General features: G+C 43.6%; 1 protein-coding gene across 1 annotated transcript in view; it reads left to right on the top strand.

The window, feature by feature from the left end:
• Positions 1 to 16,227, top strand: part of CLSTN1 (calsyntenin 1) — a 197,785-nt gene that overhangs the window by 172,015 nt on the left and 9,543 nt on the right. Inside the window, exons 11-15 of the mRNA XM_085899036.1 lie at positions 684 to 838; positions 2,674 to 2,879; positions 14,714 to 14,884; positions 15,242 to 15,387; positions 15,596 to 15,725. Coding sequence (XP_085755162.1) covers positions 684 to 838; positions 2,674 to 2,879; positions 14,714 to 14,884; positions 15,242 to 15,387; positions 15,596 to 15,725 — 808 coding nt within the window. The remainder of the gene's footprint in view (positions 1 to 683; positions 839 to 2,673; positions 2,880 to 14,713; positions 14,885 to 15,241; positions 15,388 to 15,595; positions 15,726 to 16,227) is intronic.

The following is a 16,227-nucleotide window of genomic DNA, read 5'->3' on the forward strand; positions in this document are numbered from 1 at the left end:
TCTGTCGATGTGTGGCAACGATCGCGTAACGTGCCAACAACACGTTAATCATAGGTTAGAAATAAGTTTCGGGTACGCTAAACATTACCTCGGCGTGTCTCAACTTATGATTAACTTACAAGTAGCATGTGTTGACGTCTGTCAACGATCGCAGACCGTGCATACAACTTGTGGTCAGCGTAGCGGAACGTGTGAGTCATTCGCCGGCATACGTCGTGAAATTTCAAGCATGAAAAAATTTGAGGACAACCAAAAAGTACAACGTTTAAAGCCAACGTACAACGACGTATGGCAGTTTTTCAGCGTGCTCTCAATGTTATCAAAACTTACCCATAACGTATTCAATGTGTGCCAGCGTTTTAGAAAAAAAATTTTAAAATCGGCATACGTTGGCTAAAACGTCAAGGTGTGACCGGGCCTACATCAACTGCACGTAAGTGATTTTACAAGTGCAGTTGACATTGGTGGTGAAAGCTGGCTGTCCTGTATATTTGGCGACCAAACTGAATGCAAGTCCTGAATGTATGACTGTAGTTTGATCGATAATGGTTGCTCTTAAAGAAAGAATAATAAACGTGACAGACTTTAGTCCAAAAGTCCTGTTGTTTAAATCCTGAGGTTGAGATAGTAATTTGTGGAGGATATACTTGTATCGCTTCCACCCTGGCTCCCCCACTCCTCAGGTTCAGTTCAACCCGAGTCACCAGGTGATCAGTATGGAGGCATCTGGACCCAACCTCGCACAGCTTACGGGGGCCATGCAGCGTATCGGCTACATCAACTCTCGGCAGTTTCCGACGCCCGGCCCACGACGAGTCAAACTCTCCACGACCATCGGGTGAAATAACTGTTTCTGCTTAAAATCCTTAAAGGGACATTGTGATATGAGGGACCTGTATGTGAATGACCGAGAGGAGAATCTGTAAAAGCACGACAGACTTTGTCAATGGTTTTAGCATCGAGACATCAACATCTTCAATCGAGCTTATCAATATTTGTCTGGGTTAGTTTAATTTCGAATTAACTTTGCTGGTTAAAATACCGTTTGGGTTAGCACTATGCTGCTAATGCAATGACCCCGAAGATTATGGCAGGGATTTGGTTTTGGTTCGGGTACAGGCACCTACTCTTGTTTTTTATTTATTTTTTTTAAAGGTATCATGGCATCTTTATGATCCGCATCTGATCGTGACTAAATTTGATGGCCAGCTTAACATGTCGTCGGAAACAAGAACTGTCTACTCCCCGATGCAGCACATTACTTTGTAGCATCAGGAGGGCATTTTGTCGTCATCACATCAAAACTGGCTCAATGGGATTTTGTAGACTGGGATGGATTGAGAGCTCTTAGATAATAATCCTACACAGAGTGTCTCAAGCGTTTTGACTCAACTTAATCACAACTTTGCTGCTCAATAGGAGAGTGGTGTTCTTCCAAAAACAAAATTGCTTTAGTACCAGGTGATTTATCTTACCTGTGAGCAGCAGGCAGCTCCGTATTGACTAATTGCTACATTCCTCGCTAATGTTTGTTCCGAGCAGTCGAGCATTGTTAATATTGCCACCTGTGTCTGTAATCCTTTGGTATCAATAAGGGTGCATTAGGAATGCCAAATGATGAGGAAACGTGCTGGGCCCATTCTCTTCGACAAAGGAAGCAAATTGCACCTGATAAAGCAATCCACCTATGAGGGGGCACTGATACCTCATTTAATAGCAACCTGCGCATTCCCTATTAATATAATCCCATTTGGATTTTGCTATTTGCTACGCATTGCTTCGCTCTCAATTATTGCTTTTGTTGTCTGTTTGTGTCTGTCTGTCTTCCTTATTCCCTATATTTGTCAGGAATTTTTTGTTTTACGTCGATCTTCGGTTCATTGTGGAACTTGCACAGAAATCACGCACGTGACGAAGACATTAGAGACGTCACCGTACGTTTTAAATGAATTTTGAGGATGTTAATAGGCAGTGGGAAAATGCATGTAGTCCATGGTACTTGGACCTGGGATCCGAGCATCATGAGCCATTGGATTAGATCAACATCATTTTGTGTGCAACACATTTGCATCATGGCTGGGAGTGTTGCTGTGCTGCTGATGTTCGATGTTTCATTCGCTTCGTTCGCCCTTTGTAAGTTAGGGCAGTCATTTGTAATTGGGTCAGGGTGCCAGTGATAGCTCGCCTACTCTTTGCAAAAACACTGTGGGACCTTCAACGTCCACCAACTAATGCGGGCAGACAGGACACCCAGTTCGACATCCATCCATGGGACAGCATACACATTGATGAACTTCCCTGCATGAAATGCACCAGGATGACAGTTTGTAGTAGCTGGGCTGAAATTCGAACACAGGTGAGACTGCTCAGAGGCGAGTGGTTGGTTCAGATGAGAACGGTAAACAGGTGATGATGGTGCTCATCCATTTCAAATGTAATCAGGGTTATAATTTTGAATTTGGCCGAGGTACCACCATACAATGGCCTTTTTTATTTCAATGCACCATGATACTTCAATGTTAACAGCAAATGGTGCCATGCGGGACAGCTGGCCGAACCTCACCTTTTAAAGTATGGCATTTTATATGATGCAACATCAACTGGCTCTTTCTTGCTTTCACACTGGTTGTTCCTTATTCTCTTTCTCACTTCTACTTCTTTCCTGCATTCCAGTTGTGCCGCAGAAGCCTGTGTGGCAGTGCCAGATGTTGAGGCCTTCGTACAGGTACTGCGTGCTGAAGATCCCCGCATCTCCTTAGGTGGCACAGACCACTTGGCACATTCTGCCGAAGAGTTATCCGATGGAGTGGTGCTCTTTCCTGATCTACATGTCGTCAGTTCTGTGACTAAAGAGCTTGGCGCCGAAGGAGAGCGTCATGGTATGTCTTCATTCGCTTGTTCATAACTGGCAAAACTTTTGTTGAGGATTATCATTACCCTGATGATCAAATTGTGGATAATATAGTTAAACTAAGAAAAACACATTTTGGAAAACCATTTGCAATGTGATCAGTGTTTGCCCGCCCGCCAGGCTGTTTCCCACTTGCTGTGCCATTGTCCCCGAGTCCAACCTTGTCACTCCCATCAAATGATTAATGTGTGCTATTGGGATTTTTGTTTTTGTTTTAGTTGTTGATTAGATGAGCTGTTAGAGGTAAGAGAGTATGGAGGTGTAGCACAGGTGTGATGGAGGCCAAATAGGTCGTATAATTCCATTCAAATCCAAGCTGTCAAAATAATGGGAAATTCCATTCACCTGCCACCCTCACCCCCCCCCCCCCCCAAAAAAATAACCAAGCCACTTGGCAACCAGGCACATGATTACTTCACAACACATAAATTCCATTCTTCCGCGAAGCTGCACGAAGAGCATCGACACCCAGGGAATTTTACGACTCGGGCAACACGATTATCATTTCAAATCCAAGCAAAATGGAGTACTGTATTACTTCAAAATAGATGCCATCACTGGAATAAAAATAGAGCAAAGACCTTTGATTATAGACTGCTAACATACCGACCTAAATCTTGCTGATTGTTCCTTGCTGTCAAAATTTAATTCAAAGCTGATACACACACAAATACCACACTCTTAAATGATTTATTTTGGAAAATGTTTGACGACGCTTGCTTCTGCATCAGAAATCGAGAAATTGAAGAAATCGATGATAATGTTTGTTTTCAGCTAATCTGGAATTTACTTTCCAGATAAGGTATTGTCATCACGCGCCATCCGTCCGTGCGTCTCCTTTTTCGACTTCTCCGGCCAAACCGCTGGGCCGATCCAGCTGAAATGTTGCAGCAACATTCCTCTCCTGACATTCCTCTCTGAACAAGAACAGGACTGTTCTTGTGTGTGAAAATGCCCATCTTAGTAAATTTCTTGAAAAATATTCTTCTCGAGACCCACCAGTCAGAATCCTACCAAATTTGGGTTACAACATTAGGCCAGGGTAGAGATGCTAAATTGCGGACGTCATGCCGATCACTTGACCGGAAGTGTGTCAAAATGGCCGACTTTGTCAATTTTTGCGAAAATCGCATAAATTCCTTCAAAAATTTTCCTCTCCAGACCCACCAGTCACAATCCGACCTAATTGGGTCACAACATTATGACACGGTCCTGATGTTAAATTGCGGAGGCCATGCTGATCACGTGACCGGAAGTGTGTCAAAATGGCGGTCGCGCAAATTCCTTCCAAAATCTTCTTCTCTAGACCCACCTGTCAGAGTGCTAACAAATCTTGGTTGCAACCTTATGGTAGGATATAGGGATGTTAATTATATTGTGGAAGTCATGCAGATCACGTGACCAGAAGTGTGTCAAAATGGCCGACTTTGTCAACTTTTGGGAAAATCGCATTGATTCCTTTAAAAATCCTCTCCTTCAGACCCACCCATCAGAATGCTACCAAGTTTGGGTTACAGCATTAGGCCAGGGCCCAGATAAGCTACAGGTCCACTGGTCCGAAGTTTTGCATTTGACGAGAGGCTGGCTAACGGAACTGCTGGAGGTTTTATTCCTGATATGTCAATGGAAGTGAATGTAGATCCAGGATATGCTCAAGGAAAGGGGATGCATGACAATGATATGAAATGAAGAGATAGCTTTATCATATAACTTCCAAAGAAATATTTTGAGGTTTTTACTGTTATTATAAAGTACGGTATTGCACAGGATGAAAAGTGGTCTTCAACTGCAAAAATAAAATTATAATATCGACTTTTTTCTTTATGGAGATACCTCCGCTTTGTCAGGGGAAAGCGGCACAATTGTTATCGACAAAATGGCATGATACATGAGGCAATATGCACTTAATGTAAACACATAAGACATTAAATGGAGGGATTGACTCAAAAAACCTCTCCACATCCAGTTCACAGAAGTAAAAGTCATAAATTAAAGGAAGACCGAAGAGAAGACAAGACGCCGGCACGTACCATCAAAATGTGCCGGTCATACGTGGAATATTGGAGTGTTTGAGGAAAATCTTCATTATTTGTGACTCGCTTGAAAGAAAGCTGGTGGAGATACTAATATCGATTATAAAAAAAAAAATGCGTTGAATACAAATGGAACAGTGAGGCAATTGAGAGTCTCTCTGGGTGGAAAAAGATGAGATGTCAACCAGGATAAAAATGATTCCTTCGAAGCTTATAGATCCGATCAAGGGCTGTGTGACCCTGCAACAGTCATAAGGGCTTGAATGTAGTCTGTGCAATCGACTTGAGGTCTCAAAAGAAACAATAAAAAGATAGAATGAAGAACTCGTCTTGCTCGTGAAGACAAGTGTTGATCTGCATCGACGTACAGGTAAAACGATACATGATAACAGGTCGTTAAGTGAGGTATGCTAACCATTGTTGGAAGCAAGAAGCTGACATTTTGGATGGTATCCATTCATCAGAACAAAAGAGGGATGTCATTAACGTGCAGAATGTCAGCTTCTCCTTGCTTCCTGCAGTGGTTAACACACATCCATCTGCTGTTTACTTCTATAACTCGAGCATTCATAGAACACCTTACCGTTTTGAGGAAAAGGACATCGGAAAGGTCTTTTAAACCCTTGCTTTGCATTTTGCACTAAACAAACAGTGCAAGGTACCACCATATTTGTCTGAATGATGACTCTCACTGTTACTCTGCCCTCAAGGCATGAGACGGTTTAAATAGTGTTACAAGTACGTACTGTGATACAGAAAGGTTTATAAAAGTGCCAATAAGGCAATTTGTGTTCTATAGTGTTCAAGTATGTAATCAAATTGAAATGAAAGGTTTTATAGGCTGTGGAAAAAAAAAAAATTGGAAACTTACCGCTGTTGGTGCAGCGTCTTGTACACCACCTTATTTAACATGTTACATTAGTTATTTGTGCCTGATGTTTTGTGTCCTTTATGATGTCCTTAAAACATTAAGTTCCCTGTTTGAAATGATTTTCAATTTTGACTGCCAGATAGACAGACGGAGTAAAACAATTCCGTTACTCCTCTGCGCATGCGCACTCGGGACGAGATTCTGTACAATTTGCCAAATTCAGAGACAAAGTACTGCTAAACTGTAGGTTTGTGTTCATTGAAATTAAGCAGTTCCACAATCATATACTGCTTAACTCCAACTGCACTTGTGAGGGGCTGGGAGCACCCCCCCCCTTTCCTATACTCTTTTTTTTTTTTTTTTTTGCAACCCCTGGGAATTTCAAATTCTCCTCTCATGGCTGTTTTCTCCAAGGTCTTGAGCACATTTTGATACCACATACATCCAAATCGGACTTACTATTCAGGTGTCACATGTCCTAAAAAAAAAACCTGCAATTTTTGCACATGTTTATGTGCAACAGACACATGAATAAGGGTTATAATCGGTAAACATGATGAATTTCAACTTGAGAAACATAATTATTTGATATTGTTCACTTTTCATGCAATCCCATGTATCCAAAGTCAAGAATTGTAGGTTTCGGTACAAAATGCATAAAATTAGCATATTGCATACTCAAGAGGTAAAAATTAGGCAAATTATCATATGATGAAAAAAAAAATTACCATCGTGTTTATTACGTGATAATCCATGCGTATGCAAATTTTCAACTTCATTGGACCATCAACGGTCGAGATCTGAGGAAAGGGTGGGGGGGGAGGGGCGGGGAGCTGGGATTCCCCTCACCCCCTCGTTTCAGTCGGAGAAAGCTCAAAATCGCAGGGCCAGTTGCAACCGCAGTCTTGTCAGGGTTGTGGTAGTTCACACTGTCACCGGAACTGTCCATTTTGGAATGCAGTGTGTCACCGGTGTGGTAGGACAGGCTGACAGGGCCAGGCACCATAATCGGTTAATGTGGTCAATATAAAAGTGAGCAGTGAGGTTGATCAACTTGGCATATTTCTGATGATGACAGCTGCAAATTTTACCCCTTTGAGGTTTCTGTCAGTGTGATCATGGTTGCAGTGGTTCGTTATTGGGAACAGCAAGAAATGTTTCCTCTGCATGTGGTTGATGGTTCGGGACCATCTTTCATGGGTAGTGACTGGTTGCACACAATTTGTCTGGATTGGGCAGACATTTACAGTGTTCATTCATCATTTTCGTCTCCTTCCCGGTTGGAGGGGATGTTGGAAAAACACAAGGTTCTATTCAGGCCTGACCTTGGGAAGCTCATCATTGCTCAAGAGGTTGTTAGTCCATGGTTCTGTCATCCTCAACCTGTGCCATATGCTGTTCAGGGTTGGATCAAAGTGGAACTCGACCGATTGGAAAAGATAGGTGTCATTGAACTGGTGGCGCACTCTGAGTGGGAAACACCCATGGTCACAGTGCTGAAGCGTAATTGAGGTATCCGTCTGTGTGGTGACTTTAAAGCAACCGTTAACACCAACCTGTGCGTAGAGCAGTATCCACTGCCATCCATTGATGAGATATATTTGAAGTTGGCGGGGAGTCGGTATTTCACGAAGTTGGAGTTGCGTGATGCCCACTTCCATCTCGAGATCGCACCAGTGGATCATCACCTCCTTACCATCACTACATAGTAGGGTACGTACCAGTATACCCATCTCTGTTTCGGTATCGCTTCAGTTCTGGCAATGTGGCAGAAATCTAAGGATCGGTGCCGTCTTGTCTCAGGTATTGAGTGACGGTACTGAGCGTCCGGTGTGTTTTGTGTCACGTGCTCTGATGACCGCAGAGCAGAATTACGCTCAAATTGAGCATGAGGCACTGAGTCCGGCATGAGGTGTGTTGAAGTTTCATCTGTAATTGATAGGTCGAAACATCTTCCTACAAATTGGTCATCAGCCCCTTCGGTTCTTGTTCAATCCTCAGAAAGGCAATCCAATAACTACTGCTACGTGGCTACAGAGATGGTGTCTCTTCCTCAGTGCATATAACTGCGAGGGCCTGTCTCGATTGTCATCTCCTAAGGTCGGCACTGAACCCACAGATGAGGATGAGGTGTACATGTTCGAATAGTTTGAGTCTGATCCGGTAATCACTGCGGACATGGACGCTGCCATTCGTCATGATCCCATTTTGTCGTGTGTTGCGCACACTGTATTGTCAGGGTGTTTGTGCGAGTTGCCCTTGATGTCAGAATATTCTCCATATGTGTTGCGTGTGTCCGAGCTATCTTTAGCTCAAGGTGGTCGTGTAATGTGGGCCATGAGGGTGGTCATTCCTGCTTCATTACATCAGCGCTCTCTCAATGATTTGCACGAGGGTCATTTAGGTGTGGTCAAAATGAAGAGTTTAGCCCGGAGTTTGTTGTGGTGGCCCGGGCTTGATGCGGATATCGAGCGGACGGTAAAAGCATGTGCTATGTGTCGAACTGATGCTGATAATCCCTCACATATCTCATTGTTATGGCTGCCCACCGATAGATTGTGGCAGAGTGTTCATATGGATTTTGTGGGGCCGGCCGGTCATGGGCCATATGTTCCTGGTGGTGATTGACGTTTACTCAAAGTGGCTGGAAGAAGCTATCATGCAGTCAATCTTGGCAGAGAACATGGTGGAGCATCGACAGAGTATTTTTGTGAACAAAGGTGTTCTGGAGATTGTAGTTTCGGACACTGTTCCACAGTTTGTGTCTTAGATGGTTGCTGTGTTCATGTGTGGTCATGGTATCAAACACATTGAGGTCAGTGCCTTACCACCCAGCGCCAAATGGCTACGTCTAGTCATTTGTCAAAGCTTTGAAACATGCCTTACATCGGGGGCCAAGCGGTATGATCTGTGCAGAGTCGGGTCGATGTGTTTTTGCATGCCTATCGTAATTTGATGCATTCGACTACACAGGAAACGCCTGCATTTTACATGTATGGCCGACAGCTGTAGTCGCATCGACATTTGCTTCGACCTTGCGCACCGGAAGTTGTTACCAATGTTCGTTCGTTCACGATAGACCAGGCAATTTTCGCGCGAGGCTATTTTCACTAAAAAAAATGGGTACCGGCTACTGTGATCCGAGTTCTTTTTTGACCGGCTAACTCCCTTGTTCATACTTTGGCCGGTCTTACCTGGAAATGGCATGTAAATCAATTGTTGGCTCGTGGGAAGATCATTCATACGTTGCCGATTCCGTTCTTCCGTTTCGATGTGTCCTCATCAATCGACGTGCCCGTGACCACATTCCGATCAGCAGTCCCTCTGTCTGTGGACCCGGATGTTCCTCCAGTATCGGTTGCACCTGGTTTGGTATCTGGTGAAGCACCGTCACCTGTTTCCAAGGTCCCGCCGTCACCGATCATGTCTGCGGCTCAATCCCCGCGTGTTTCTTCCAGACGTGTCGTGCAAGCAGCGTATTTGGGTGATTGTTTGACCTAATGCGGGGGGGGGGACACAAGACACAAGTATGTCCCGAAAAGCTAACAATGACGAGATAGGATCGAGAGCCAACAGCCAAGGAAAGGCAGAGAGGAAAGAGGAAGAAGGGGTTGTGTGGGAGAAAGAGACAGTCTGCGGAGTACCTTGCTATGGGGAAGAGGAGTTGCTGAGTGAGCCTGAACGGTTAATGGTTACTTTTGCAAAGAATGAATATTATTTCGAGCATTTTATTTTACTATTTGCCATGAATAACGCCTGCATAATGCTGAGTTTGTGCACATAATCTCCCGATTTACAAACACCATTTGTTCCTAAAAAGTAGTCAGGAAATTGGGCGTGATTCCCCCTCGAAAGGTTTCCCCCATTTCAGAGCTTCGTGGGTTTTTTTTGGATTTGCACTGCACTGGACGGTGCCCCAGATCTCGAGCATGATGCATGATCTTTTCTTTGTTATCACGTATCCGAATCATCATATTTGTAAGTGTAAGGGGGGGGGGGGATATCTGTATCAGGCGGGAAAACAGGGTCACAACTTCTTATAATCCCTTATTTCCTTTCTCACGATATACCACTTCCCTATCTTTCTTTCCACTAGTATCACTTCCGTAAGCACTTGGGTGGGAGAGAGGGGGCGCAAAATTGTTTTGCCCCTGGACACTGGACACCCTCATTACGCCATTGAATCAGAGTTGACATTTTTTTGTGCACAAAATAGCAGTTGAAAACCTCTTGGGTGGAGGGAAGGAAAAGGAAAACACTTTAATTGAGTTTTATAAATGGAAAATTGGTTTTAAAAAAACAACACTTCAATAAGGAAAGCAAGTGGTGGCTTTATTTCATTTATAATTCCTCGATTTGCAGCACTCGGTACAGCCGGAGCTCTCGCAGGAGGAATTTTGGCAGAAGCAAAAGTCATTAATTAAAGGAAGACCCAAGAGTAAATGTAAAGGCAAAAGTTAAGGGTTTGTAGGATGTGGTATGTTTGCATGATTATGGGGGAATGTAAGAACAGAGAATAAGTGGGTTTTGACCAACACAAAAGGGCAGAAGGCGTTAAGTGGACAGCTGATGGATGTACCGACATGACCAAGATTTGTGTTGCTAAAAAAAGATCATGAACCAAAACCGAAGACAACATGAGATACCGATGAGCTGCATCCCGAAAGAGCAATTCCTTGAAGGCGAAGGGAGGAATCTGATTGAAAAGACACAAGTAATGCAATTCCACAAGTGGGAAAAGAGAGGGACACTGTAATGTAGGTAAGCAAGAAGGGTGGATATAAAAGTTTGACAAGGAGGTTGTTTCTAGATGAATACGTTTGCCCTGTAGAGCTGAGGAGAGACGGACAGTTGATTCCAGACAGAGACGGACATTGACAGAATGTGGAAGTTGATTCCACAGGTGAGAAAAAGAGGAACAAATGAGTGGAGGTGATGGAGCCTTCACCAGCTATCTATCATGAGGTCTTGGATCGTGGGAGACAGGTTGGACAGGTTAGCTTTGAGATCAGCCGAGTCTTGTATTGTAATTCTGCCTTGCCAAGGGACACACACGTTCATTGCATATTGTTTGGAGCAATTTAAGTTTCCCTTAATCAGGTTTGCCTTCCGACTCGAGAAAACAGGCTGTTTTGAAGCACCTGCTTCAATAGAAGCTTCCGTTTATCAAAGCCAAGGAGAAGGGCAGGAATGCTGCAAGTGGAAAGGGTTAGGGTTAGGGTCTCAAATCATTCCTTGAAGGAATCTGCATCAGGTGTGGATAACATGATAGACCAGTCCACAAGTACAATAGCAAATCAAATACCTTGCCAGTGAGCTTGTGTGAATTGCCCAACTCGTTGTCCTCTGTCTACGGCCAATAAAATTACAACCTTAATGAGGACATGGTAACATGGTAACATGGTAACAAATTGCACGAGAGAAGATGACCCGTTTGTGGAGATCAGAGTTGGAAAATTAATTGATTTCGACAAAAGGCCTTGGCAGTTGTGATGTAGCATTTTCGACACCCAGTGAGGTTGTTGGAGTAGTTGAAGTCACCCACATGTTTAGAGAAGAGTTGGGGTGGGTGTTTACCAACAGGTCAACGTTGAAAGAAGTCATTCTCATAACACCAAAATTTCAAGTGGGTGATGAAGTTTACATTTCCAGAGGAAAATCTTATTTTGACAAGTTTTTTAAAAAAAATCACCAAGTATGTTGGTCTGTAGCGTTTGTCTGTTTGTCTGTTTGTCTGTCACACGATTTTTGGCCACAGTTTTGAAGCAATTGTTCTGAAAAAAATTTCTGTATGTAATTGACTGGTCAAGGACAGCAATGCTTGATTTTGCTGATGATCCGAATCCAGATCCAGATCTGAGAATTTTGTCAGTGATTCTTCACAATTGAGAGATAGGGCCAAAAACGAAGCATAGCATGAAATCTCAAAACGAGGTGGACGAGTTGCTTCGGTGACAAGAACAAGCCGATTCAATTTTTAGTTCAGGTCGGGATTCAGATCTGACCTATCAGTGGGATACAAAATTTAAACTGTTCAGCCTGCCAGAGGTATGCGCTCCACTGAGTGCCGTTCCATTTCACCAAGTGTTGCTCTGTGAGTGGTTTTTCATTATAATATTGTCACGTCTGAGTGCCTGTTAAAATGGCATCCTCAGTGCCGGGACCTTAAGTCTCTGGATATGGCCAAACGATCTCTCACTGCATTGCGTTCAGAAATTTTCTTACAACTTTACGGTTCTCCAAGGATCATTGAAATGAGTCAAAATTGATGGCACCACATGGAAAGCAGATGGCTCGAACACGTTTTCTTCCCTTTTAAAGGATTTATTTTTTTAAGAAAAGTACGGGGAAGAGGGTAGACAAGATACAATAATAAATAGTATGAACCAAGCGAATCAAAAGACACAAAGAGGTAGATGGGAACACGTAAACTACAAGGATGAGAAATACATCTCAAATCCAAACCCACTCGAGGTGCCGCAGAACACACTTTTACAACAAGTTAAGAATGCAGGCGGGACTTCCCTTTGTCTACGATTCGCAAGGTGAACATCGGACTGATTTGGAAAACAGGTGCGAGACGACGAGAACCAATGGCGAAGTAAACCAGCCATGAGCAGGGCCAGCGATGAGTAGCACCCAAGATGAAGATAGCCAACAGAGCATGATGAAGTGAACCAGCCACAAGGACTGCCTGGACAATCAGCCCCTCAACCAGCCCTTGTGGTCCTCTCTGTCCTTTCCAGACGAGACCTCGTCTGCCCTCTGTATACTATCCAGACCCTCTTCTTTTGTCCACACTGCACCATGCTGCGAGCTCTGGTGTGCCCTTTCTTTTCTATCTCCAAAAACACAGAGTCATCCAAGCTAAGGTCAGTCCCAATCTCCTTCAGAGACCAAAAACAATGTCTGCTTCTCAAAGTCCTTCGTGTTCGACTCCTCATCCTCCTCTTCCTCCTCCTGACATCAGTCCCCCTCTTCCTACTGGTGGCTTGAGTTATCTGGGCTGTCAATATGTGGAGTTCTCTGGGCCATGGGGCAGCCCCAATAAAAATAAACTATTGCCACTTCCAGCTCCACAGCACACTGCGATGCCATGGCTGGCACACACCGGCCAGAGAGATCGTAATGTCCCTCGTCGCACATGTGACATGTGCCTCTGTTTGGGAAGTCCGCACCTAGCCCTGCCCACAAACAAGAGGTGTTTACACTTGCAAAATTACTCTGTCTACCTTGTCTATAAATTACATACGCTGCCTCCTCAGCATCATGTGTGTTATGACTTACTCTGACAGGTCCCTGTTACATGGTAATTGAACCTACTCGAAGCACATGGAACATTCTATACGTACCACAGTCTATCTATGGATCCCCATCTTCCACGTAACACGATTTTAGATGCTGTTTCCTGGACTTATAAGTTACTTGATTTGAAGGTGAAGTAAATGTTGATTGCACTGAGAACAAGAGCTACAGGAAAACAAAATTTTATTTGAGTCGTAATGCCCGTGAGGTACGGCCTTAAAACTTTCCTTCAAGCTACTTTTTTCATCAAATACATTTGCAACATCAAATAACCCCTGAACCACCGCCCCCATCGACCCCTCTTCCATCCCCCAGTGCTGAGTTTACAATGGCTGCTCGACCCCCCCCAGGCCTACACGTAGAAGGGGCCCATAGCGACTGATTTTTATTTATTATTTATTTATTTATTTGTTTATTTTTAAGTGTACACATCGCAATACGTTTCAATAAAGAATATGTATATAATTTAATGCTACTTTTACAAAACATACTACGTATTTGAATAAAATAAAATAAAATAAAAACATACTACCATTTCCTGGCACGTGACGTCATCACATTCCATACTGTTAATGGTGGGCGTTCCACTTGGAGTACCACACACGCAGAGCAGGAGAGTTAGAGTTAGTTTTGAGGACAACTGGATAATCAGTAACAAATTATGAAAAAAACATTTCCGGGCTGCTCAGAAACACCGGCGTAAAACGGATAAGGATGAAAATGAAGCAAAACTGCATCGTATCAGCAGCTACTTCAATTACAGTGCTTCTGCTTCGACTTCAAATTGTAAATATTGTAAATAAAACATATACGGCTGTGTACCGTGCTAAATACTACTTCTGTGTCGATCTGTATTTTGCAATGGTTCCCCGAATGTGGGCCCACAAATTTGTGTGGCGCGTGGCCCAAAAAAGGTTAATCCGGCCCTGCCACCCACAGTCCATTCCCAGAGGAACGCAGTGATTCCAGTTTGATTAAACGCTAAACATATTGTGTTCAAAGCTTCTTATCAATCTTGTTCATTTGCATCGGGTGTTATTAAACAAACAATTATGATAGTCATCAAATTATGTGTTATTCTCAACATTACATTTGTTTACACCCTTTGCTCTCTTTTTCTTTGCCAACACCAGAATATTATCCTGGATGACTGGAATGGTACTCGATAGAGCACGTACCTCCACCAGGCTAAACCGTTTACGTATTTGAATCCACTGATAGGTTGGATCCGGATCCGGACATGAAACAAAATCTAATTGGCTTGTTCTTGTCACCGACCCACTCGTCCACCAAGTTTTGTCATAATCTATCCACAACTTTTAAGATATCCTGCTCACAAACAGACATACAGACAAACAGGGGTGAATACATAACCTCCGTCCACCTTCGATGGCAGAGGTAATAATTGCCAATTCCAATGGATTTCTTTTCCATGTTGCTAAGTAACCATATGGCTGGATGCCAAAGTTCTCTGGAGCAGGTTGGGAGGTGAAAGGATATGTCCATTGGACTGGCAGCTTGGAAAATCGTTGGCCAACTTTTTAAAGGAATTATCATGAAGCGTAACTTTGTTTTGAAATATGCTTCAAACAGGCCAAGAAGCCATGGTGTCCGAAGAAATCCTGCATACGCTGGACCGTTGTGAGGTGGCCATCGTTGATAATACACTCGAGCCAAGACAAGAGTGGCTGGAAGTTCCACATGAGCAGTTGGGGGCTCGAGGTCTGGAGGCCACAAACAGCAGCCAGGGCCTTGTTATCACCGGTAGGTCAGCTCATCCAGCTCCAACCTTGGGTTGAAAGTGTGTCAAATGGAAACTCGTCAGGTGGGAGGAATTAAAAAATCCTTCACTGGAACACCTGTGGGAATTTGTAAACAAACTTCATTTGGCACAGATCATCCATGTCTCTCACTCACCACTTTTGATTGGTCATGTTTTCTCACTCACATCTGTGTTGAAGACTGCAAATTTTAAGTAAGAATGTCAAATAATATGATCTTTGAGCCATGGTAGTTGGTGATTATGTATTAATAGTGTCAGTGATGGGTTTTTTTTGTTTTTAGCTGCAGCCATTGTACAAGGAAGGATGTGTGTTCACGTCTGCGAATATGTATGTGCAGGTGTGGACAGCCTCGCAAGCTATGAACAGGTGTTACGCTCACTTCGCTATATGCACAACAATCCCGAGGGCCTCTTTGAGCGGCAGTTCCGCCTCAGTTGCTCCGAGCTCAATGGACGTTACATGAGCAACCCCTTCCAGTTGGATGTGAGTTCTGCAGCTCGTTCCTTGACCTCTACCATGATCCCTGATCACGCTTTGTTTGTGTGCTCACATGTTCGTGGACTTTTAGTGTGAATGGTTTGTGTCAAACTAATTTACTGACTATCCCACCTTTGATCTGTGCAAACTCATTCATTTGAGTTTGCCGCTTCTTCAGTACTTGTTAAAGACTGTGCTCTGCTTTTGTGTGCAGTTGACAGTGTTACACACCCTGCATAGTATGCAGCACGTGAACCACCTTCAGGCCGCACCTGAGTTTGTCCAGTCTGATCAGTACACAGAGCTGGGAGGACACAGCATTGCAGCAACTCAACACAGCACAGGTGAGAAGCACAATCTGATGACAAAGTGAGTGTGCCGTAAACCAGACGTGTAAAATTCACCAGAACGACTGTGAGAGCAGGTCGAGATGAATAACTTTGATGTAGCACTCTCACCTTTGAGCCTCGTCTCCTGGCGGTTCAATTCAATATGCGACTGCAAACTGTCATTCTTCGACTTCAAAGGCAAGGTGCTCGAACACCGAGTGTGTTCTCCTTCGATGGAATGTTGAGCTGCCTGTTCCATGTATGAATATTAGCTTGTGGGTGTTAAAAATGCATTTTTTGAAATTAAGAAGAGTATGCCATTGTGTACTTGTACCCTTGCCCAATTTCAGTCATGCCCTGATTGAGCGTCTTCGGCAGCTCCTTGCGTTTGAGTTGTGGCCAATCCAGGTGATACATTCTCCGATATTGAAATGCTTACGTCTTAAGTTGTGGGCACCCAAGATCGTCCTGCATTGGTGTATGGAAATTACTGTTGTTATTATCATTAGAGGAACAA

Source organism: Eptatretus burgeri, chromosome 10 (assembly GCF_056783735.1).
Source record: "Eptatretus burgeri isolate ZD-2024b chromosome 10, Ebu_testis_v1, whole genome shotgun sequence".
Lineage (NCBI taxonomy): Eukaryota > Metazoa > Chordata > Myxini > Myxiniformes > Myxinidae > Eptatretus > Eptatretus burgeri.